The sequence below is a fragment of the Lepus europaeus genome, chromosome 5, assembly GCF_033115175.1.
Source record: "Lepus europaeus isolate LE1 chromosome 5, mLepTim1.pri, whole genome shotgun sequence".
Taxonomy (NCBI): Eukaryota; Metazoa; Chordata; class Mammalia; order Lagomorpha; family Leporidae; genus Lepus; species Lepus europaeus.
In genome coordinates this window covers 128729111-128754596 of record NC_084831.1, presented here as the reverse complement: position 1 = coordinate 128754596, position 25486 = coordinate 128729111, and the positions used below count along the sequence as shown (strand labels likewise).

General features: G+C 39.9%; 1 protein-coding gene across 4 annotated transcripts in view; it reads right to left on the bottom strand.

Moving 5' to 3' along the window:
* Positions 1–16942, bottom strand: part of NUF2 (NUF2 component of NDC80 kinetochore complex) — a 38270-nt gene extending 21328 nt beyond the window's left edge. Inside the window, exons 1-7 of one of the 4 annotated variants that reach the window (XM_062192656.1) lie at positions 16824–16942; positions 12994–13136; positions 11657–11731; positions 10863–10939; positions 9997–10058; positions 1326–1423; positions 92–165 (exon numbers count right to left, since the gene is read on the bottom strand). In XM_062192656.1, the coding sequence (XP_062048640.1) occupies positions 92–165; positions 1326–1423; positions 9997–10058; positions 10863–10939; positions 11657–11731; positions 12994–13116 (509 nt within the window). In that variant the 5' untranslated portion in view covers positions 13117–13136; positions 16824–16942. Of the gene's footprint in view, positions 1–91; positions 166–1325; positions 1424–9996; positions 10059–10862; positions 10940–11656; positions 11732–12993; positions 13137–15121; positions 15451–16823 lie in introns of those variants that run through there. The other 3 variants (XM_062192655.1, XM_062192657.1, XM_062192653.1) reach the window with 3 other exon arrangements.
* Between the last annotated feature and the right edge of the window lie 8544 nt (positions 16943–25486).

Below are 25486 nucleotides of genomic sequence, written 5' to 3'. Positions count from 1 at the left end.
ATAAAAGACACTCAAGGTGGACTCTAAGTTGTAAAATATAACTTACAATTAATTTTTCATTTAAAACTGCATTCACGTATCTGACACTTACTCAAGTCTCTCCAACTTCATTAATGCCTCCTGGTGAGCAGTATTTAACTGCTGCATTTTGTCCACAGAGGATTTCTATTAAAGCAATTTTAATAATATTATATTAGCACTTTTCAACACAATCATTGACATATTTTTATTTCTAAAATCCAGAAGCACAAATTGCAAGAGGTTTATTTACTCTATAATTTTTACCATCAGAAATAAGAAATGTATGATAGTCATGCATTCATAACAAATGAATTAGACTTCTGCTGACCACTTACCATAGTCAGGTCCTGCACTAGGTGCTGGGAATTTCCAAGACTAGCTTAGAATTCCTGAATTCCAACAGTTCAGTCACCATTAAGAGTCAGATACAGGAATAAATGACTACAAAGCAGCTTGCTACAGTAATGAATACAGTGGGGACAAAGAAGAATTGACATCTAAAACAATGTTGGTAATGGCTGAGGGTCATGGAGGGCTTTTATACAGGTGATAGATGTCTGAGCTTTAACTTTAAAAATGAGGAGAAATTAGCCAAACAAAATCACATATGTGATGGTTGGCAAATGCATGTGTAAACTCTGAAGAATGTATGATCTCTAGAAATTACAAACTTAGCACGATTTGTGCCAACTATTTATCTATAAAGCTCAGTACAGCCAGAGCTCAAACCTAATTGCTTGATGTTACTTGTATGCTTTTCTGAGAGTCCAGAACTGAGGACAACTAGGTATAAATCACAGATTATCCAGAATGTTCCAACATGTTCTAAAGTATAGAAGGAAAGTACGTTTCTACTTGGTCCAATGTATTCAATCACTTTATCAAGACTTATAGTACAATGCTGGGCATGTGTGATATACAACTTGGTACAATTAGGCCAGTATTTAAAAGGCAAATAAAACTTAGCTATCTCAATTATTTAAATAACACTATACTACCTATGCAATATGAAAAGAAAAACTTATCAGTATTCTCTTCGCTAACATTTCCTAATACAGGAAAGGAAGATTAGTTAAAAGAATTAAACAAAACAACTCAGCCTTTCCCAAATGTTACAAATATCAAAGAAAATCTCATTCTAGGGTATGCTTTCCAGAAGTACAAAAATCTGCATCTTTATATAAATTCAATTCTAAAGGCCATTCAACAATTTCATACCCAAGACAAATATTTCAAAATAGATTAATAGCTCATAAATGATATTACTGATCTGGTATGCAAACAAAAATGTATTTAAGTCTTACATATTGCCAAAGAAATTCCATATATGTCTCACGGCAGGCTTCTCTGAAGTGAATAAAGTTGATAATGCCACTTAAAAACCGACTTGTCCGTTTTGCTTCTAAAATAGAAAACAAAACTCTTTAAAAATATATCTTTAAAACAACCTAAGAACCAAAATTCATCCTCTCTTGCCATATACTCTGCTCATGGTGTATAAAATAAAACTGTGTACACTCTAACAAAATATTGAACATTTGCTCAAACTTAAACATAAGAGTTACTTTAGTAACAAAGAAAAAAACCAGCAAATTACTCTTGGCCACAAGGAAACAAAAGGACCAGATTTATCCTCCCATCATAAACAACTATAAAAACAGACACAACATAGGAAGTGACAAATTTCAGACAATGGACAACAGGCAATGTAGAACAGAAATCTCCAACAGAATCAAATAAATTCAATCCTGTAAATGCACCAGCTTGCACTGTGGAGAGTTTTCAGGCTATACCCCAATTATCATGTTCTCACCACATCAATGAGTCTATCTATTCCTAGGTATTTATTCAGAGAAATGAAAACATGTCCACACACAGATTTGCACGCTAACATTCAGACCTTTATTCAGAATGACCAAATATTACAAACAATTCAAATGTCTATCAACTACTCAGTGGATCAGCAAATTGTGCAATACACTTACAGTACTCCAAAATTAAAAGAAACAAAATACTAACAAATGAAATACCATGGATGAATTTTAAAACTATTATGTGTAAAGAAACCAGACATGAAAGACTACACTCTAGGGGGCGGAGCCAAGATGGCGGATAGTGAGGACGTGTGCCTTAGTTTGGGAAAATAAACTTTCATAAAAGTGGAATTACTGCAGCCTCAGGAAAAGACTCAAGAAAAAAACTGCAGAGGAAACGCTTCCGGATCTCGTGGATGAGACACAGAGGACTTACAGGGAACCCACCGCGTGGAAAACCAACCGAGACGAGCCGAGTGGCAGCGGCGGGAGAGGAGCCAGAGCCTCAGAATCTCGCCAGCGCGGGAACGGAGGAGGAGGGTAAGACAAAGACCTGAGAAGTCCGAGACATTGGGGGGAGGGGGAACAGAGGCCTCTCCCTTCACTCACCAAGCAAAACAAAGAGCACCGCGATTTTACATATGTAAAGCTCAGCCAAACTCAGTATCTTTAGCGAAACTGGAGAACACATTGAGCGCTGCATAATCTCTGTGTATGGTCCCAGGGGTAGATCAAACGAATACTCACAAAGGCCAGATTTCAACTACACTCAACTCCACTCCCAACTGAGTCAAAAAAAAAAAAAAAAGAGAGAGAGAGAGAGAGAGCGAGCCAGCAAGGAGCAAGTGAGTGAGAAATCTGGGAGAGTTGCTCTTTACACAGCCTTAAACCTGAAGAAACAAGCATAGCTCTCTGGCCACACCCATCACAGCCCCTAAGGCTCCAACAAAGCAGACAGCTCACTTAGAGGCATAGTATAACGAGAGAAAAAAACAAAAACAAAAACACCACAAATTATCTCTAACATGCCAAGAAAGAAACATAGAAGCGGAGGTTCCAAGAACAGGGAAGGCACTATGACGCCCCCAAGTGAACAAGACACGCCAATGCAAGATTATGAAGATTATGAGATAGAAGAAATGAAAGATACAGATTTCAAAAAATTTATGATAAGAACATTAAGAAGTTCTCAAAAACAAATTCTTGAACTACAGAAATCCTTAATGGACAAGATAGAAAATCTCTCCCGTGAAAATGAAATATTAAGGAGGAATCAAAATGAAATGAAAAAACTAGTGGAACATAAATCTGAGATAGTGACAAAAAACCTCAATGAAATGAAGAACTCAATAGATCAAATGGCAAACACATTAGAGAGCCTTAAAAACAGAATGGGTGAAGCAGAAGAGAGAATATCAGAATTAGAAGACAGAGAACAGGAAAGGAAACAGTCAAATCAAAGAAAAGAAGAAGAAATCAGAAATCTAAAAAATACTGTCAGGAACCTACAGGATACTATTAAAAAACCTAACATTCGGGTTCTAGGAGTTCCTGAAGGCATGGAAAGGGAGAAAGGATTAGAAGGCCTTTTTAGTGAGATACTAGCAGAAAATTTCCCAAGTTTGGAGAAGGACAGAGACATCCTAGTACAGGAAGCTCAGAGAACCCCTAATAAACACGATCAAAAGAGATCCTCACCACGACACGTCGTAATCAAACTCACCACAGTGAAACACAAAGAAAGGATCCTAAAATGTGCAAGAGAGAAACGCCAGATTACTCTCAGAGGATCTCCAATTAGACTCACAGCAGACTTCTCATCAGAAACCCTACAAGCCAGGAGAGAATGGCGAGATATAGCCCAGGTACTAAGAGAGAAAAACTGCCAGCCCAGAATATTATATCCTGCAAAGCTCTCATTTGTGAATGAAGGTGAAATTAAGACCTTTCACAGCAAACAGAAATTGAAAGAATTTGTCGCCACTCGTCCAGCCCTGCAAAAGATGCTTAAAGATGTGTTACATACAGAAACACAGAAACACGGTCACCAATATGAAAGAAGTTAAAGGAAGGAAACCTCACAGCAAAAGATCACAGGAATCTCAAACCAGATATTAGAAAACATCTTTGGCAAATGGCAGGGCAAAGTCACTCCTTCTCAATAGTCACATTGAATGTTAATGGCTTGAACTGTCCAGTTAAAAGACACCGATTGGCTGACTGGGTTAAGGAACAAAACCCATCCTTTTGCTGCTTACAAGAAACCCATCTATCCAACAATGATCCATACAAGCTGAGAGTGAAAGGCTGGAAAAAGATATACCACGCCAACAGAAATGAAAAGAGAGCGGGCGTAGCCATCTTAATATCGGACAACATAAACTTTACCACAAAAACTGTTAGGAGAGACAAAGAGGGGCACTATATAATGATTAAGGGATCCATTCAACAGGAAGATATAACGATTATCAACATATATGCACCTAATCATAGGGCACCAGCTTATTTAAAAGACTTGTTAAGGGACTTAAAGGGAGACTTAGACCCCAATACAATAGTACTGGGGGACTTCAATACTCCACTCTCAGAGATAGACAGATCAACAGGACAGAAGATCAACAAGGAGACAGTAGATTTAAATGACACTATAGCCCAAATGGATCTAACAGATATCTACAGAACATTTCATCCGACATCTAAGGACTTTACATTCTTCTCAGCAGTACATGGAACCCTCTCTAGGATTGACCACATACTAGGCCATAAAGCAAGTCTAAGCAAATTCAAAAGAATTAGAATCATACCATGCAGCTTCTCAGACCACAAAGGAATGAAATTGGAAATTGGCAACTCAGGAATCCCTAGAGCACGTGCAAACACATGGAGATTGAACAACATGCTCCTGAATGAACAATGGGTCATAGAAGAAATTAAAAGAGAAATCAAAAATTTTCTGGAAGTAAATGAGGATAACAGCACAACATACCAAAACCTATGGGATACAACAAAAGCAGTGTTAAGAGGAAAGTTTATATCAATAGGTGCCTACATCAAGAAATTGGAAAGGCACCAAATAGATGAGCTTTCAAGTCATCTCAAGGATCTAGAAAATCTGCAGCAAGCCAAACCCAAACCCAGTAGGAGAAGAGAAATAATTAAAATCAGAGAAGAAATCAACAGGATTGAATCCAAAAAAACATTACAAAAAATCAGCCAAACGAGGAGCTGGTTTTTTGAAAAAATAAACAAAATTGACACCCCATTGGCCCAACTAACTAAAAAAAAAAGAGAAAAGACCCAAATCAATAGGATCAGAGATGAAATGGGAAACGTAACAACAGACGCCACAGAAATAAAAAGAATCATCAGAAATTACTACAAGGACTTGTATGCCAGCAAACAGGGAAATCTATCAGAAATGGACAGATTCTTGGACACATACAACCTCCCTAAATTGAGCCAGGAAGACATAGAAAACCTAAACAGACCAATAACTGACACAGAAATTGAAACAGTAATAAAGGCCCTCCCAACAAAGAAAAGCCCAGGGCCAGATGGATTCACTGCTGAGTTCTACCAGATATTTAGAGAAGAACTAACTCCAATTCTTCTCAAACTATTCAGAGCAATCGAAAAAGAGGGAATCCTCCCAAATTCTTTCTATGAAGCCACCATCACCTTAATTCCTAAGCCAGAAAGAGACGCAACATTGAAAGAGAATTACAGACCAATATCCCTGATGAACATAGATGCAAAGATCCTCAATAAAATTCTGGCCAATAGAATGCAACAACACATCAGAAAGATCATCCACCCAGACCAAGTGGGATTCATCCCCGGTATGCAGGGATGGTTCAACATTCGCAAAACAATCAACGTAATACACTACATTAACAGACTGCAGAAGAAAAACCATATGATTCTCTCAATAGATGCAGAGAAAGCATTTGATAAAATACAACACCCTTTCATGACGAAAACTCTAAGCAAACTGGGTATGGAAGGAACATTCCTTAATACAATCAAAGCAATATATGAAAAACCCACGGCCAACATCCTATTGAATGGGGAAAAGTTGGAAGCATTTCCACTGAAATCTGGTACCAGACAGGGATGCCCTCTCTCACCACTGCTATTCAATATAGTTCTGGAAGTTTTGGCCAGAGCTATTAGGCAAGAAAAAGAAATTAAAGGGATACAAATCGGGAAGGACGAACTCAAACTATCCCTCTTTGCAGATGATATGATTCTTTATTTAGGGGACCCAAAGAACTCTACTAAGAGACTGCTGGAACTCATCGAAGAGTTTGGCAAAGTAGCAGGATATAAAATCAATGCACAAAAATCAACAGCCTTTGTATACACAGGCAATGCTTCGGCTGAGGAAGAACTTCTAAAATCAATCCCATTCACAATAGCTACAAAAACAATCAAATACCTTGGAATAAACTTAACCAAAGACGTTAAGGATCTCTACGATGAAAACTACAAAAACTTAAAGAAAGAAATAGAAGAGGATACCAAAAAATGGAGAAATCTTCCATGCTCATGGATTGGAAGAATCAATATCATCAAAATGTCTATCCTCCCAAAAGCAATTTATACATTCAATGCAATACCCATTAAGATCCCGAAGACCTTCTTCTCAGATCTAGAAAAAACGATGCTGAAATTCATATGGAGACACAGAAGACCTCGAATAGCCAAAGCAATCCTGTACAACAAAAACAAAGCCGGAGGCATCACAATACCTGATTTAAGGACATACTACAGGGCAGTTGTTATCAAAACAGCATGGTACTGGTACAGAAACAGATGGATAGACCAATGGAACAGAATAGAAACACCAGAAATCAATCCAAACATCTACAGCCAACTTATATTTGACCAAAGATCCAAATCTAATCCCTGGAATAAGGACAGTCTATTCAATAAATGGTGCTGGGAAAATTGGATTTCCACGTGCAGAAGCTTGAAGCAAGACCCATACCTATCACCTTACACAAAAATCCACTCAACATGGATTAAAGACTTAAATCTACGACCCGAAACCATCAAATTATTAGAGAGCATTGGAGAAACCCTGCAAGATATAGGCACAGGCAAAGACTTCCTGGAAAATACTCCAACAGCACAGGCAGTCAAAACCAAAATTAACATTTGGGATTGCATCAAATTGAGAAGTTTCTGTACTTCAAAAGAAACAGTCAGGAAAGTGAAGAGGCAACCAACAGAATGGGAAAAAATATTTGCAAACTATACTACAGATAAAGGATTGATAACCAGAATCTACAAAGAAATCAAGAAAATCCACAACAACAAAACAAACAACCCACTAAAGAGATGGGCCAAAGACCTCAATAGACATTTTTCGAAAGAGGAAATACAAATGGCCAACAGACACATGAAAAAATGTTCAAGATCACTAGCAATCAGAGAAATGCAAATCAAAACCACAATGAGGTTCCATCTCACCCCGGTGAGAATGGCTCACATTCAGAAATCTACCAACAACAGATGCTGGAGAGGATGTGGGGAAAAAGGGACACTAACCCACTGTTGGTGGGAATGCAAACTGGTTAAGCCACTATGGAAGTCTGTCTGGAGATTCCTCAGAAACCTGAACATAACCCTACCATACAACCCAGCCATCCCACTCCTTGGAATTTACCCAAAGGAAATTAATTTGGCTAATAAAAAAGCCATCTGCACGTTAATGTTTATTGCAGCTCAATTCACAATAGCTAAGACCTGGAACCAACCCAAATGCCCATCAACAGTAGACTGGATAAAGAAATTATGGGACATGTACTCCATAGAATACTATACAGCAGTAAGAAACAACGAAACCCAGTCATTTGCAACAAGATGGAGCAATCTGGAAAACATCATGCTGAGTGAATTAAGCCAGACCCAAAGAGAAAAATATCATTTGTTTTCCCTGATCGGTGACAACTGAGCACCAAAGGGGAAACCTGTTAAGTGAAACGGACACTATAAGCAACAATGAACTGATCAGCTCCTGTCCTGACTTTAGATGTACAATGTAATACTTTATCCATTTTAGTATTTGTTGTTATTGTTGTTGTTCTAGTACTATTGGTTGAACTCAGTAATTAACACACAATTATTCTTAGGTGTTTAAATTTTAACTGAAAAGTGATCCCTGTTAAATCTAAGAGTGGAAAAAGAGAGGGAGGAGATGAACAATTTGGAACATGCTCAATCGGTCTGGCCGCAAATGGTGGAGTTAGAAACGTGCCAGGGGATTCCAACACAATTCCATCAAGATGGCATGTACCAATGCCATCGCACTGGTCCAGGTGACCAATTTCAGCTCACAATTGATAGCTCTGACAGGTCTAAGACTCAAAGAGATCACACAAACAAGACAAGTATCTGCTGATACTGACTGATAGAATCAAAAAGGGAGAGAAAGATCCAACATGGGAAGTGGGATACACAGCAGACTCATAGGATGGCAGATGTCCTAAACAACACTCTGGCCTCAGAATCAGCCCTCAGGGCATTCGGATCTGGCTGAAGAGCCCATGGGAGTATAGCAGGCATGGAAAGCCAAGATATCATGGGAAAAAAAAAAAAAAGACCTAAATGAATGATCTCTGTGAGTGAGATCCCAGTGGAAAGAACGGGGCCATCAAAGAAGGAGGTACCCTTCTCCGAAGGGAGGAGAGAACCTCCACTTTGACTATGACCCTATCGGAATAAGATCAAAGTCAGCGAACTCTAAAGGCTTCCATAGCCCTGGCAACTCATGACTAGAGCCTAGGGAGATTACTGACGCCATGAACAGGAGTGTCAAATTGTTAAGTCAGCAACAGGAGTCACTGTGTACTTACACCCCATGTGGGATCTGTCCCTAATGTGTCGTCTAAAGCCAAGTGATGCTACGACTGGTACTGAAACGGTATTTTTATACTTTGCGTTTCTGTGTGGGCGCAGACTGATGAGGTCTTTGCTAATTAAATACTGAAGTGATCTTCTGTATATAAAGAGAATTGGAAATGAAAAAAAAAATAACCTGGTGTTAAAATGGAAATGGCATAGAAAATTAATTAATTTGAAAAAAAAAATTCTGTAGGATCTCTGTCTTTAATGTGCTGCACATTGCTATTTAATGCTATAATTAGTAATCCAATGGTAGTTTTTTCACTTGATGTTGCTATATGGGCAAAAAGTTGAAATCTTTACCTAATATATACTGAACTGATCTTCTGTATACAAAGAGAATTGAAAATGAATCTTTACATGAATGGAAGGGGAAAGGGGAGGGTGGCGGGCGGGAGGGAAGTTATGGGAGGGGGGAAGCCATTGTAACCCATAAGCTATACTTTGGAAATCTATATTCATTAAATAAAAGTTTAATAAAAAAAAAAAAAAAAAAAAAAAAAAAAAAAGAAAGACTACACTCTAAATTCTAAAAGGCAAACCCACAGTGACAGAAAACAGATTAGGGATTGCCAGACAATGGGAGTGGCTGCAGGAGACAGCAAAGGGATGTGAAGGAACTTTTGGTGGTCATGAGAATATTCTACACATAACTGTGGCAGTGATTACACAATAATAAACATTTCTTAAAACTAGTCTACTTTACCTTTAATTGGTGGATTTCTGTTGTGTGTAAATTATAGATCAATAAACAAAGACCCCTAAATGGCTAAGAAAAACCCAAATTCTTAAATAGCACACCCAATCTCCTGCAGCATAAAATGATTTGATGAATATCAGAATCAAATTAATGAAGAGACACTTAAATAAACGTGGCAGACTTATACATTCTCATACAACATCATGACTATTCTTATTACTGCTAAGAGATAACTATTACATAGTAAAAAGTAATACTGCCATAATTTGGTAAAACTGGTATGATGCAATATCACACTTGCATATAATTTGTATTTATATTCTCAAGTATACAGAACATTTTTGAAATGTAAGGACTTAATATTGTTTTAAAAAACAAAACTTCTGTAAATTTACAGAAAAAACAATTTCAATAATAAGATACAATAAAATCACCCTACAAGATGGGATACATTTTCTAAAGCCAATTTAAGTTTTTTTGAACATTGATTGATGAAGAGTACAACAGCAGATTGAAGCCAGACACTAGAATTTGTTTTAAGTTTACACTTACTTGGATATAGAATATCAGCAATCTCAAAATCATTCACCCGGCAGATGGGCAGAAATGAATCCCTTGAAGATGAAGTGGAGAAAGAATATTGAAGAGTCTATTGTAAATTACATACTCGGCTACAGAAAACAAACCTCTTATCAAAAAGAGATTTCTCAATATCAAAGGACCAAATCAGAAGTCTACTACAATGCATGATATAGCACTAAAATCTATTTTTTCTAGATATTACATAGATTCATATATAACAAGGTATAGTTACATCTTCTAATAACAACAAACACTCATGGAAACCCTAAGACACATTAAGAACTCAAAATCTTCCACAATATAGCAAACAGAATGGGGATTTGGCACAGTATTTAAGACACACCTTGGGTCGCCCACATTCTGTATCAGAGTGCCAGGTTCAAGTCCCAGTTCACCCACTTCCAGTACAGCTTCTTGTTAATATGCACCCCAGGAGGCAGTGGGCGACAGCTCAAATACTTGTGACCTTGTCATCCACAAGAGAGCCCTAAACTGAGTTCTGGTTTACTGCTTTGGCCTGCTCCAGTCCCTGCTATGGCAGGCATTTGGGGAGTGAATCAGCACTCCCTAATCTGTCTTTCTTTCAACATAAAGAAAATAAATTTTAGAAATTTTAAAAAGAAGACAGAAAAGTGTTGGAATTATATATTACACTTTTATCTGAAAGCCCCCTGAAAGTACCACAGTGGAGGCAGTTCTATTTGGTGGAAATCTGTAATTCTGAATGTATATAGGATGGAGGAGAATGGGAAATAGTAGACGTTCTTTCCCACCAAAAATTGTGTTAAGAAAGTTTAATGTTAACATAAATATGAATGTAGACTAAGAATACTCACAGATGAATAAATAAATTACTGACTGGTAAGAAGCCTTCCATTATATGTGGATACATGACTTCCGAGTTCACTGGCATCTAAATGTAATAAATCACAAGATCTAAGATACACATTGAACAGACAGCATGAGGAAAATCTTCAACTACAAGAAATCTTTAACCATAGATTAAAACCAAAATATATTAACTTATCATTAAACTGTTTAACAATTGAAAAATCCTAAATAACTCAGATCTTTAAATAATATGCAATAATATTGGTGAAATTCTAATAACATTTCTAAGAAATTCTAACAATTCTAAGAAATTCTAAGGTGAATTTTAGTGTACCTTCAGATGCTCTAATGATTTTACAATGAAACAAGATCAAGAATATTGACTTCCTACCAGAAATGCCTAATTAGCTAAAAGCTCAGTTGTCTCATGTCAATTATTTCAATGTTCCTGCATATCGTCCATTGTAATACTTTGGGAGGCCTACCTTAGGAGAGAATGACACCTATGAAGATTTTCCTGTTGTTTACTACAGCCTCTTGAAGGCAAACCCATAAATCTCTGAGTAATCATGTAATATCAATAATTTGTGTCATTTACAGCTTTTATTCATTTTCATATTACTAAATTTACAGAAACTACTTACTATTCTAAGATTCTTTTGCAGATTACATCAATTTTTATGTAGCACTTTGGACTTATTAAAAAAAAAAAAAAAAAAGAACTCCCTATTCAAAAGTCCAGTATGAACTGTGAGCAGAACTAAGAACTGTCATCAAAATACCATCATTTTAAACTCACCATGTAAAAATGCTCCAGTCGAATTCCATATACTATTTGTAAGGCTCTCATGTAAATCATGTGCAAGACTTCAGGCTATAACAGAAAAATCACTTTTAATGTCCTGATGCATGGCTTTAAAACTGTATCACTATCATTATTACCATCTAATATTGCAAAGAAAAAAATGACAAAATACCATCTCCATTGAAATTTCTTAATTCTTCTAAATTTTAAAACATCTTATGATACTCATCAGTTTGTTTATACCTCGCAAATGGTCAATGAGATCAGTTGTTTGAGAATGAAAGGTAGCATATCCAAATCCAATCTAAACAAATCAGCTATCTTAAGGAATGGAGGGAAGTTCAGTCTTTCACAATAGGCTATCAGGCATGAGGTAGAAATAATGGAACACTGAGGGTGTATTTTTTTTTTTTCAATATAATGGAAAACCTGGGCTGCTGCTATAGATATTAAGGTATCCTTAGATTTAAAGTTTAAGGGAGTATTTGATCTAGGAGGCATAAATTTACCAGGGTAGTGTAAGACTTGTAAAATCTTCTAGATTAGCAACTCCCAAATATTGGCTTATGAATCTGTTCCGATCCATACACAGATTATTGGGTGAGCACTAAACTGAAAAATACAGGGAAAATACAGTGCTAAACTTTTCATAAAGCTAGATTTTTTTCAATTTAAAGGCCTATCATTTATTTTTAGACTATTTCTTCTATTTGGAAGAATTAAAGTGTTATAGAGATCAAAAAGTTTGAGTTCCACATCATTAAATTAGGTTTCACTATGCTATCACTTCAGTACAAGCACAGGAAACTGGAAGGAGACTATGGGATTTTCTGTGACATATAAATAGTTCATTTTTGCATTTAATAACTAAAGATATAAAGAACAATGCCTGTCAAAACAAGCCAATTTCCCCCTGGGGCATAATGTACAAAAATTAATCTATAAACTTCCAAAGAGGATTGTTTCTAAGCATTTTTTTGTGGCTGGAAACCACTCGGAATAAGTTATATCAAGCCTACCAATAAATGATATCCTCAGACCAACACTCCAATAACAGAGAAAATTTAATATACTTTAATATCTATGGTTGAGAATTTTTTTTAAAGAAAACAAGCATAGTAAAGAATGGAATTCCTAACGGGAATGTAGAAGTTGCACCACATAACAAAATTAATGTTATTTTAAAATTCCACGAGGTATGAGATTTTCTCTAGATTAAAATGATTGGCCTACATCAAATAGGAGAGTATATGCCTTTCTTGCTACTTTATAAACCCAGAAGCTTTGTTTTTAAATGTCACTATCCACATTCCAATACAACCATATTTTACCTTTGGATTTGGATAAAGATCATTCTTGGAGAGGTTTTTACCATCAGCTCCTGTTAAGAACTTGTTGCGAATATGAATCACAATCTCAGCTACATTATATCTGGGGAAAGACAAAGTTTCCATCTTGGGAGACTCCTCTTAGTCTAAAGGAAGAAAAAGCAAAGATCAGAAATACTACATAGTCATTCTCACTAACTAGAAACTGACAAATATAAGGACAAAATTAACAAAGCAAGGTTGCACTACTTACAGTAGTAATAATAATCAACAAATACACTTATAAGATAAAAACAAAAGATATATAGATAGATGGACATATAGATACTCCTTTCTAAAGTAACAGCCATTTTCTCCTAATTTTCCTAATGATATTCACTTCTGGATGGAAGGGAGGACTTTGGCTGAATAGACAGATGGAAACCAAGTATCTTTTTTTATATTTGAGGCCAAGGGGTCCTGCAATCAATATTGAGAAATAATCCTCAAAGTAAGGCACAGAAGCCGCACTATCAGCACATATATATATATATGCTATATGTAAGCAATACCAACACAGGGTAGGTAAATACATTCCGATTTACATCCTATTCAACATACATAATGTGGTGGCTAACAAGGCTTGATATGGAAGTTGGAGAGATAAAAGACAGAATAAATTAAATGATGTAATTGACAGGAATTCCTATCATCAGAGTGTGAATTTAAAGAAAAATAAAAGCACCAAAACTTATTTTCCCTATTGTATTCAGACAAAGAATTATTGCTACCCATGTCTCTAGAAGAGTAGTTCTCACAATCCTTCCCCCCTCATCCTTTCTGGGACCACATTTGACAATATTTGGTGGCATTTTTAGTTGTTAGGACAGGAGTGGCTATTGCTATTGGAAACTAGAGAGTAGAGGTCAGGGATAAAAACAACCTACAATGCCTAGGGTGAACGTACCCTTTCCCCCAGCAAACAATTATTCAGTCCAAAATGGCAATAAATTTAACAGTTCCAGGATTTGTTTCTAGAACTCTAACACTACAGAGCTTTACCTGTGCCTGATAGAGCAGCAATAGGAGCTTTAACAGCAGCAACAGGATGCTAACAGCATTAGCAGCCAGGATGCTAGCCACTCAAACACCTGTTTAATTACCTACAGATTCCTCCCCTCCAGGGAAACAGGGAGGCCCAAGATCCAGTGTGATTATGCTCAACTCTGCAAAGAACCTGAAATGGCCCATACTCTGGAAACCCATTTCTTTGGCTTCTAATGTTTCTTAAAATAGCAGGATTAAAGAGAAGCTCTGACAACTTTCCTAACCTCAAATCAGTGTAGGAAGCCATTCTAAAAGGTGACTGACACATGATTCTGCGGGAACACGAAAACATCTAAGAGTCCACTAGTTCTGAAAAAATTTGTTTCCACTTAGATAACTCTTCCTCATGCTTCATAGAAACGTCTGTTGTAACTTCCACCTGCTGGTCTTATTTCTAGTGACTACCACTACATAGACGGTATTAATCCCTGTCTCTACGACACTGCTTTCAAAAACGTGAAGAAAGCTATCAACCTCTGCGAAGTTCTCTTTAGGGTAAACACAGCTTCTTTACCTAAAGCCACTCCATATATGATATTGTTTTATAAACATGGTTCTCTCTATGGTGCTCTAGCTCAACTGCAATCAACATGGAAGATTTCTGTGGACAATCCTGTGTGGGTTTTTCCCTACACACCTGGCAGTCAGTCCTCTGCAGCCACCAGCTGGTGGTCCTCTAATGCAGTTCAATTCTAACACTCACCTGCAGTCAAATTCCACAGGTGGAGGGAGGGCTCAGTTCCCAAGGCTGCAGCATCCCTCACCCACTTCAGACACCCAGTGCAAGTCTCAGGTTGTTTTACCTGTGCTGTGGCCCACCAGCTACAAATCGGGATCCTCACGGCCCTCTCTTTGGGTTTCATTAATTCACAGAACTCAGGGAAATGTTTATTTTACTGGTTTTTTTACAAAGGATACTGCTACCAGCCATAGCACACAAAAACACAACAATCAGCAAAGAGTCCAAGGACTTTATAAGCTGTATATCAGGAAACAGGGATAAAGACTAAACATAAATTTCAAGCTATCACACCATCCTACTTACCTTCCTCTCAAACACACTGTTTTATGTGTTGACCAAACTGAACACAACACTCCAGATTTGGTCTGCCTAGGGGAGAGTACTCCTACAGTAGGCAATGGCCTCTGGTGATCTAGTCTGCAGCTATCCTTACTACTTCCTGGCAAACACATGCTCATGATCAACTCAAACTTAAGAACCTCTTCAACATGACCCACTTATATGAAGCCTGCACTTCTCCATGTTATTCTCAGGTAACTCATTATTTTAACCTTAGGCAAGGATTTGTATTTTCTACTAATAAACCACATAATCGTAAGCTTTCATTCTAGAGCTTGTTATCTTTTTAAATCTAGACTCTGGCACCTCCCATAGTAGGTGTCCCTTTCAGCATTAATATATATATATATAAATATATATACATCCTATATTTTTAAAGTCATACTTTAAAAACTGTTGATGAAAGAACTGGGCCAAAGACTACCAAAAAAATTCATTTTCCAAAACAAGCCACATCTGGATTAGAGATTGCCACAACAGGAAGAGCAGGTGTGAAACACCTCATAATTCCTACCACACATCCCTTTCCTCTCACATGCTTTGTACACTCTGCTTTTAGATTAATCCTAATACAACATAAAACGCATCATGTAACATCTACACAAATATACATCAATTACTTTACCCACTAAAGCAAATTCAAACTTTTCTGCTTGGCTTCTAAAACGTTCACCAAGCGAATGAACTTTTGGCTACAAGTTAGTCTCCTCCAAGCTTGATTGACAAACTTCCAATGCCTTTGGGATCTCCTGCCACATCCAAACCCTATCCTTCCTCCACAGAACAATCTCAGTCCCAGGTCACTCATCAATACGTGAGTGCGGGGGAACTGAGGAAGACAGCCCTTCCAAGCACACAGTCTGAGTGCATGGGCAGGATAGTAATTGAAAAATGACCCTCCGACGGCTGAGCAAGTAGCCGAAATTAACTGCTACTTGCTCCTCGGGTTTCTTCTTCCTTTGCAACACCGCGGTGCTGAGCACAGGTGTTGGAAGAATGCCTATTACATTTCACACACTGCGTTTTGCCAAAACTAGCTTGCGGAGGTCACAATTCAACACAAACAGAAATGACTCCCGATCCCAATGAATTCAACAAAAAAGTTCTTCTGAACGCATGCGAGGGTACTCCAAACAGTCCGTGGAGAATGGAATCTAAAAGTAAGTGTATTTTGCTGCAAACATTTTTTGAGAACCATGCAGAGGAGCGAGGAAAATGATCCCGTTAGGCACGCGTAGTGCCACTCACAGGCTGCCCTCTGACTTGGATGAGGTATGATAGCTTTGCCTTTTGCTGCATGGTTTTGGGATTGGGTTTTGGCTAAGACATACTGAAACAACCAAGATCTGGCCGCTGCACCCGAGCGGGCCTCGCTGTCAACCCCCTTCCTGATACATGGATTTTTAAATACACAAGCTTAGCCTGACCAGCTCCGGGTCAACTCGCCCCACAGTCTATGCCGCATCCGTTAACAGCCTTAGCTTCACTGGCACTGAGCCAGGTCTGCTCCTGGACTGAAACAAAAGGAGCCGCAGGCTCGCCCCAGCCTCCAGGAGCGCGCTCCTCCGGCCCGGCTCCCCGCACCACGAAAACAGCCAGGCCGCGGTCCCGACGCCAGCGGCGGCCCGGGACGCCCTCGGCCTCCCTTCCTCCCGCGCCCGCTCACCTACCGCCGTAGCCGCCCGCAGGAGGGCGGCAAATCCCGGTAGCCGTCACGGCCAAGTCAAAACTCAGCAAACACCAAACCGTTGTCGCTTTTCAAAACTGCCGCCTCCTCCTGGAAGTCCCGCCCCGTCCCGCCGAGCGCACTTCCGGCCGCGCCGGGTGCCGGGTGGGCTCAATAAGCCCCAGGTGGGCGGCGCTTGCAGGCGCGTGCCGGGCTGCGCGCGGAACTAGTGTTCGCGGACTTGGCGTCTAGTCGGACCCTGGCCTCGGCAGGAAGCGTGGGGGCCGCGGCTTGGGGGCGGGTCCGGGGTTGGGCCTTCGGCGGGGACCTGGAACTTTACCGAGAGGGTGCCCAAGTGCAGCGCAAAAGTTAATGGAGGGCTCAAGGGCACCATGGCTAAGCTCAGGGTGACAAAGGAGAAAGAACCAGGGGCTCCCAGTGAACCAGGGGTAAGTCATAGAGTCCCCGAGTTAACGATGCCGGCGTTGCTTGAGCGTTGCCGAGCCGGCTTCTGTGGCAGAGCTTACAGGCATCACCCCCTGGAAGCGCCAGTCACGTGCTGGTGCGAGTAGGGGAAGGCGGTTAGACCCCGTCGGCATCGCCTGGTAAGACGGCGCTGATAAACCGAGCGGATTACCAATGGCCCTCAGCCGGGCACAAGAACGTACGGGGAGCCTGGCCCGCTTATGGACGCACGGACTCCAATCTTACTTCCTAAGCGCGACTTGGAGGGGCAGAAGGAACCCAGCCTTGCGTCTGCTCACATCTTCTATTGCAGCCACGAACACTGGGCTGAGAGACAAGTGGGTTGTCCCTCCTTACACAGAAGGTGACACTACCTGGAGTAGATCCAGGTCTCGCAAGCTTAGCTTCTCTCTCTCCCCCTCTCCCCCTCCCTCCCTCTCTCCCCTCCCCCCTCTTCCTCTCCCCTTTCCCCCTTCCCCCCTCTCTCTCCCCTTCCCCTCTCCCCCTTCTCTCTCCCTCTCCCTCTCTCCCTCTCCCCCTCCCCTCTCTCCCCCTCCCTCCCTCTCCCTCTCTCCCTCTCTCCTTCTCCCCCTCTCCCCCTCTCTCCCTCCCCCTTCTCTCTCCCTCTCTCCCTCTCCCCCTCGCCTCTCTCCCTCTCCTCTCCCCCTCTCCCCCTCTCTCCCTCTCTCCTTCCCTCCCTCTCTCCCTCTCCCCCTCTCTCCCTCTCTCTCCCCCCCTCCACTTGGAGCCAGCCACTAGGGGGCTTCCCACCGCTGACTGTTGCCCCAACGTGCCCTTCCCGAGTGTGTTGGATTCTACCAAGGAGGAGCTGCACCTCTTGCAAATCAGGATCTTGCTCCAGAGGATGTGCCAGGCCTAACTGCAGGGGAAACTGGGGGTGGGAATTATGTTTAATTGAGGTTTGGGGCAACCGAGAGCTTGCATTTGGCTACAGGGTAGAGCATTTTCCCGTGAGAGGTCTGTTTAATGGGGAGTCTGGATTGAAAGACATGAAAAACAGTCTGAGACTCCCCTCCCATACAACAGTTTAATTCAGTGTAATTGGTTCTTAAAAGTCCCACCTCTAAATCTATAATAAAGTTTCCACCTTCTTAGTACCATTAACATAAGACTTTGGATGGGAAGCCCATAATACATGGGCCTTTGGTGTATAGTCAACATGCAAATTAGTATACAAGCCATAGCAAAAGCCAACTTCAGAATGCGCCATAGGGAAAGAGGCAAATGAGGTGAAAAAAGACAAAAACAGGACAACCATTTTATTGTATCTATAATAAATAAATGTGTGAGTCTGCCTTTTAAAATTTGGCTGCCTGATGCCAAATTGTCAGTGGATCAGTGTGAGGTGGAGGGATAGAAGGACAGATTTATCACCCTACATTTTCTAGAGTTTTGTCATTGTCCATAAAGACGCCAACTGCTGAAGAAAATTAAACTACAGTACAAAGATGCACGTTGACCTGTGATGAGGTTATAGACTGATAAACCCACTTTAAAAAATATAAGAGTTGAAAATATGTTTTTTATATAACCAACTTACTAAACATCATAGCAACATAGTATGCCTAAGTAGGGTTGTTTAGGTTTTCACCCTGCTAGTGATTGCATACCTGACTGGGAGCTGCAGCTTCTTGGTTCATAGCCACTGGCTGGCATCACAAGAGAGTACCATACCACATAATCACCAGCCAAGGAGAACTTCAAAATTCAAAGTATGGTTTCTCTTGAGGGCATGTCACTTTTATACCATCATAAAGTGGAACCTTGCATCAGGGACCAGTCTAGATTCTTACTGTAAGCATCGTCTTTATCCTCTCCTATATGTTCTCTCACGCCCTGTATCTGCTCCTCTATTTCATTTTCTCTGTCAGTTCTCTTGCTATTACCTCCTTCTCAACCTACACTGCTGCTTTATCTATATCCAGATTCCCTGTGTCCAGTGATCTGACCCAGGTGCCTGTCAAACCATAACCCTGAATCTAGCCTGAAAATCCCCAGCTTGAGCACCCTGGAGAAAGTAATGCAAAGTGACGTTTGTCAGATTCTTAGTCTGTAACTTCAGCTTTTCTCTGATTCATGGCAGTCTTAATTTACCATTAGTCAGCTTCCGGTCCTGTAAATTTCAGTAATTTCTCACAAGTCTTACCACTTTTCTCAATCCCCTTCCCAGACTGTTAGAAAGTGACCAGGGTAGTTGAAAAGGTATATTTCAGACACTTACTAGTCATTTGCATCTGCAATTTGTTGTACCTGTTCCCTTCCTAATTTTAATTCCATGCTCACTTTCTAGATTACCCTTTAAAGACTTTATGTCAGCTCTGAAAAGACCAAATGGACCTTTGAAAGACAAGACTGGGATGCTCACTGAGACTATGACAGTCTTCCGCTGTTGGGACTCTATCTTTCATGCAGGTAGTTTTCCTGTGGTAGCTACTGCTTTAAATCAACCTCCTTTTTAAACAACAAGAATTCCAAACTGTTGTTTCCAATTTGCTTTCAGCAGATTGGTAAGGAAATAAAATTGATTCATTAGGTCTAATGTGGTACAAACAGGTGTTTCAGCTCTACACCCTGTTAGCTATCAGCCACCTATTCATTTGACTAGGAATTACCAAGAAGGTACATTTTCAGTACCTTCTTCCCAATTAATTGAGAGAATAAAAGCCATCATGAAACATACACTTTAACTTCTGCCTCCTCATTTCAGTGTGAAATTTATCTACTTTTTTCTTATTTTCCTATCTCAGAAAATAAAGTTTATTCCCTCTACCAATGCTATGGATCACTACTTTCCTTTCTAGACCTTTATTTTTTTCCCTCCTACACCATTATACTATATATTCTTTACAATAGATCTGTCCCTCCTTGAAAGATTACTCTTTGGGCATCCCCCCCCCCCTTTTTTTTTTCCTGTATGTATCTTATTGGGTTCCTTTTCTGCTTGCCCTTTAAACAGTATTTCTCAAAGTTCCAACCTTGACTTATTTTTCCATCTATATCTTCCTGGACAATATCCACTGTCATTGTTTTAACCTATTTGCTCATAGACCCTAAAATTACTGCTATGCCCAACTTCTCCTTTAAAGTTCAGACTTTTATTTCCTCCATTTGGGAGGGCTCATGAGACCTTCAAATTCTAATTTGTCTTTTTCTTTGATTTCCCCTACCGATTTTATCTCACCACCTTTAACCTTCCCACCACCACATCAGCTACCAAATGCATCTTGTATGCAGCAGCCAGAATGCCCAGTCTCAGATGTGAAGCTGGCCATTTCACTTGCTTGCTTAAAATTCTACACTCTCACTCCGATCCCTATCACCTGCAAAACAGAATGCAACTCCCTAACCTGGTGTGCTGGGGCCTCCATGATGTTGCCACTGTTTACCCTTTCAGTCTTGTCTCCCGTCATGCCCACTTTCCATTCATGAGGCTAGTTTAAAACACACTGCGAGATCTTCTCTTACTGCTGTTGCCTTGGAGTGTCCTGATGTTCTTTGGCTAAATCTTCTTCATCCTTGCTTATTAGTCAGAGGCCTTCCAAGAAGTCTTTCTTTCTTCCACAGTCTGAGTTAGTTGACTTAGCTCCTTTTTTTGACAATTGTTTATTCATTCAAAAAATAAGCATAGGGCCCTTATATTGTACCAGACACTAAGATCAATAATGGGAATATGATAGTGGACAAGAAATGTTTTAATTACCCATCTAATAATTTCCTATGTTCTCATAGGGAAGGGCGACAATAATTTTTTAAAAAAGAAAAAGGAAGGAAAACAGTTCAATCTGATTGGCTCCTTATGTTCAGAATAGTTAAGAACTGCCAGGATACAAGATGAAGAACATGTTTGTAGATCAAGGTAACAATACTTTTGAAGGCCTGGGCCTGAGGATAAAGTGCAGTCTAGGGACTGAAAGATTCTAGACAGGGCTGGCGAGATGATGGTAAGGAGAACTAGTAGTGGTGGTAAGGAGTATGGACTTCTTGAGGGTAATACTAAGATGGAAGGGCGTTAGCATGATTAGGTTTCTGTTTTAGATGATGATTCTGGCTATTCTGAGAAAAGGAATCAGTTTCTTTCCAAGGTTAGAGGAAAGGATGCCAATTAGTTGGTCTCTAATCATCCAGAGGAAAGAAGATAATAGCCTCTACTAGGATATTGTCAGCATGGATAGAAATAGATCCTAGAAGAATTTCAGATGGAAAATCAAAACTCTGTGATTGATTAAGTCATGAGGCATGAGTGGGAGAAACCAAAAATGAAGTTCATAAGCAAGGCTTCATGAGGACAGAGACTACCCTATTTGCTGTCATGCATATAAAGCTTAACATTAAACTGCATTCTAATCGCTTGACAAATACCTACTGAATGAGAGTTTTCTAGCCTGAACACCTAGGTAAATGGGATGTCATTCTCTGATTTGGGTAACATAGAGGCAAACTGATTTTGGGGGGTGCGGTTACTTATAATTCAGTTTTGCACATGTCTAATTCATGATGCCTATACATAGGGCAGTTGTCCAGCTACATGGCCATTAGATAAATGATCCTGAAACTCAGGTTCTGAGGTGAATTCTTTGCACTCTTAAAAAATAAAAGTTTACGTTATATTGAAATGATCTGCTTCCTGTCTGTTTTCACCACTACACAAGGCTGGTTCTTAATGACCTTTCATGCCCTAGCATCAAACACTTGGGTATTACTTGGGTTCCCAGTAATACTATTACTGGGAACTATTCCTTTTTAAGCATGATGCATCCAGCAGGAAAAAGTGATAATAGCTTCTAAGGAGAGAAATTGAGGATCAGCGTGAAAGAGATTTTGTTTTCTATAGTTTAGTTCTTTTTGTTTTCTTTCCCCTCACATTTGTTTATATTCCATATGAGAAAAGCATGGCAACAAAAAATGTTTTCCATTGCAATTTGTACGACTTGTAATATTTCTCATCAGTAAAGTGGGATGTTGGAATGCTGTTTGGGATGCTAGCATTTTTGACCATGTTACTTTGTTGAATGATTTACAAACTTTGTGTATCAGTGCCATCATTCAGTCTACTCATATGACTCATATTTATTGATATATTTAAAATTGTGACTAACTGGGGCTGGCACTGTGGCATAGTGGGTAAAGCTACTGCCTGCAGTGTAGGCATCCCATATGGGTGCCAGTCAAAGTCCCAGCTGCTCCTCTTCTGGGAAGACAGTAGAAGATGGCCCAAGTTCTTAGGCCCCTGAACCCACATGGGAGACCTGGAAGAAGCTCCTGGCTCCTGACTTCAGATTGGCACAGCTCTAGCCATCGTGGCTATTTGGAGAGTGAACTAGTGGATGGAAGACCTCTCTCTCTATTTTTTTCTGCCTCTGTCTTTCTGTAACTCTGCCTTTCAAATAAATAAATATTTTTTAAAAATGATGACTGACCATGAATAACAGGCTGAAGTGATATTGTGAATACAAATTTTATAACAACATCAGGCAGAATATCTTTGAAACTGTGTTAAAGATATAGCTGAAACCTCTAAAAGCAGGAGCATCATTGTTTTATACCTAAGAAACAATGATATGTCTCCCCTACCAACCAACATTTTGGCTTACTAATGTTACAACTAGCATTTAATATGCAGGGACCAGTGTTGTGGCACAACAGGTTAAGCTGCTACTTTCGACTCTGGCATCCCATATCAGAGTGCTGTTCAAGTTCCAGCTATTCTGCTTCTCATCCAGCTTCCTCAAAATGAGCCTGGGAAGACAGTGGGAGATGGCCCAAGTAGTTGGGCCCCTGCTATCCATGTGGGAGACCCTGATGGAGTTCCTGACTCCTAACTTCAGCGTGGCTCAGACCTGGCTATTGCAGCCATTTGGGGAGTGAACCAGTGAATGGAAGACTGATCTCTTTCTCTCCCTTCCTCTCTCTCTTTTTCTCATTCTCTCTTCACCTATTGTTGCCCTGCTTTTCCAATAAATAAATCTTAAAAAAAATTTAATATGCCAAATCCTTTATTCACAAGTGTTGGAATATCCTTTACATATATTATCTGTAGTTATGAATTAATAATGAAATGTTTAATATTTTTATATGTTTTGAATTGTATAATGTACTATATATATATATATATATATATATATATATATATATATGTAGTTGGGGCCCTGATAAACTGAAAACAAACTAGTATTTAAACATTAGCAAATTATTAACATTTTTGTATGCACAATGCATTCACTAGGTGGCGCTGTTGTATAAATGATAATCAGAGTTTTATGCACTTTCTTTTACATAAGTAAACAGTGATAAACATTGAACACAGTGTTCTGGTTGAAAAAAGAGTCTAAATTAATTGACTTCAAAATACATGTTTGTAGTTCAGGCTTAAGGAGAAAAGCAGCACTGAATTCAAAGTAGCTTTCTGCTTTTTATAGCTCTTTCACTCCACTATGTTTTTCTTTATTAGTTTTAGTACTTTAAACAATATCTTTAGTCAAGATACAAATGGAATTTTTAGTTTTAAATCATAAAATATTATCCATTGCTAACTTGTGATGAGCTCTAAGCCAGATCCAGGAATGCAAAAAAATGGTAGTATCTTTTCCCCAAAGTTTCACATCAAGCTGTATTATGTTAATAGTACAGGGGGCCGGTGTTGTGGCACAGTAGGCTAAGCCTCCACCTGTGGTACCAGCCTCCCATATGGGTGCCTGTTCTAGTCCTGGCTGCTCCTCTTCTGATCCAGCTCTCTGCTATGGCCTGATAAAGCAGTAGAAGATGGCCCCAGTGCTTGGGCCCCTACACCTGTGTGGGAGACCCTGAGGAAGCTCCTGGCTCCTGGCCTTGGATCAGCTCAGCTCCAGCTGTTGCATCCTTTTGGGGAGTGGATCAGCGAATGGAAGACCTTTCTTTCCCTCTGTAACTTTACCTCTCAAATAAATGAATAAAATATTTAAAAACAAGTCATTAAGTTATTATTATAACTTACTTTAAAAATACAGAAAAGTTGAGATTATCAGCCAAAACAAATTTAACATTGTTAAACTATCCAATACGACTTTTTAACTTAATTTTTAAATTCTATATATTTCCAGTGTTGTCATTATAATATCCAGAGGTGTTTCAGTTATTTCAAAGAAATTAATGCGATAGGAAAAATCATAATTTTCAAAAATGTATTTTCCTATTTGGAATGCAGAGACAGAGATCTCTCATCCACTGGTTCACTCCCTAAGTACCTACAATAGCCAAGGGGCTGGGCAGGCCAAAGCTACACACCTGGAACTCTATCTGGGTCTTTCACGTGGGAGTGGGACAGGGGGAGGAATCCTAGTACTTGAATCTCATGGGGTACACATTGGCAGAAAGCTGAATCAGAAGCAGAAGAGCCAGGACTGAACCAGGCACGCTGATATGGAGTGTGGGTATCCCAAGTGGTGACCAACAGCTGCACCAAACACCACCCCCCAACTCTAATTTTGAAACTGCATACATTTTAGAAAGGTGTCTTAGTCTGTTCAGGCTGCTATATAATAAAATACCGTGAACTGAGTAGCTTATAAACAACAGATGTTTCTTACAGTTCTGGAGGCTGGAAAGTCCAAGGTTAGGATACCAGCAGATTTGGCATCTGGCGAGGGCATCTTTTTTAGACTGTAAGTGGTGACTGCTAGCTGTGTCCTTGTGCAATGGAAGGAGTGAATGAGTTCCTCTTAACACCCCCCACCTCCCCGCCGTTTTGTTTGAAGTTTATTTGAAAGTTCCACACAGAGAGGAGAGGCAGAGAGGTCTTCCATCCACTGGTTCACTCCCCAACTGGCAGCAATGGTCGGAGCTGCTCCGATCAGAAGCCAGGAGTCAGGACTTTCTTCCAGGTCTCCCACGTGGGTGCAGGGGATTAAGCACTTGGGCCATCTTCTACTGCTTTCCTTGGCCATAGAAGAGTTGGATCGGAAATGGAACAGCCGGGACTCCAAACGGCATCTAAATGGGATGCTGGCATAGCAGCCGGCAGCTTTACCCACTATGCTGCAGCACCGCCACCCCCTTGCTCTTTTTATAGGGAGCTTATTCCATTCATGAGAGCACTAACCTCCTGACTTGATTACCTCCCAATGCCTCACCTCCTAATACCATATCTTGAAAGTCAGGATCTCAACATGTGGAATTTGAGGTGACACAGATGCTCCTATCAC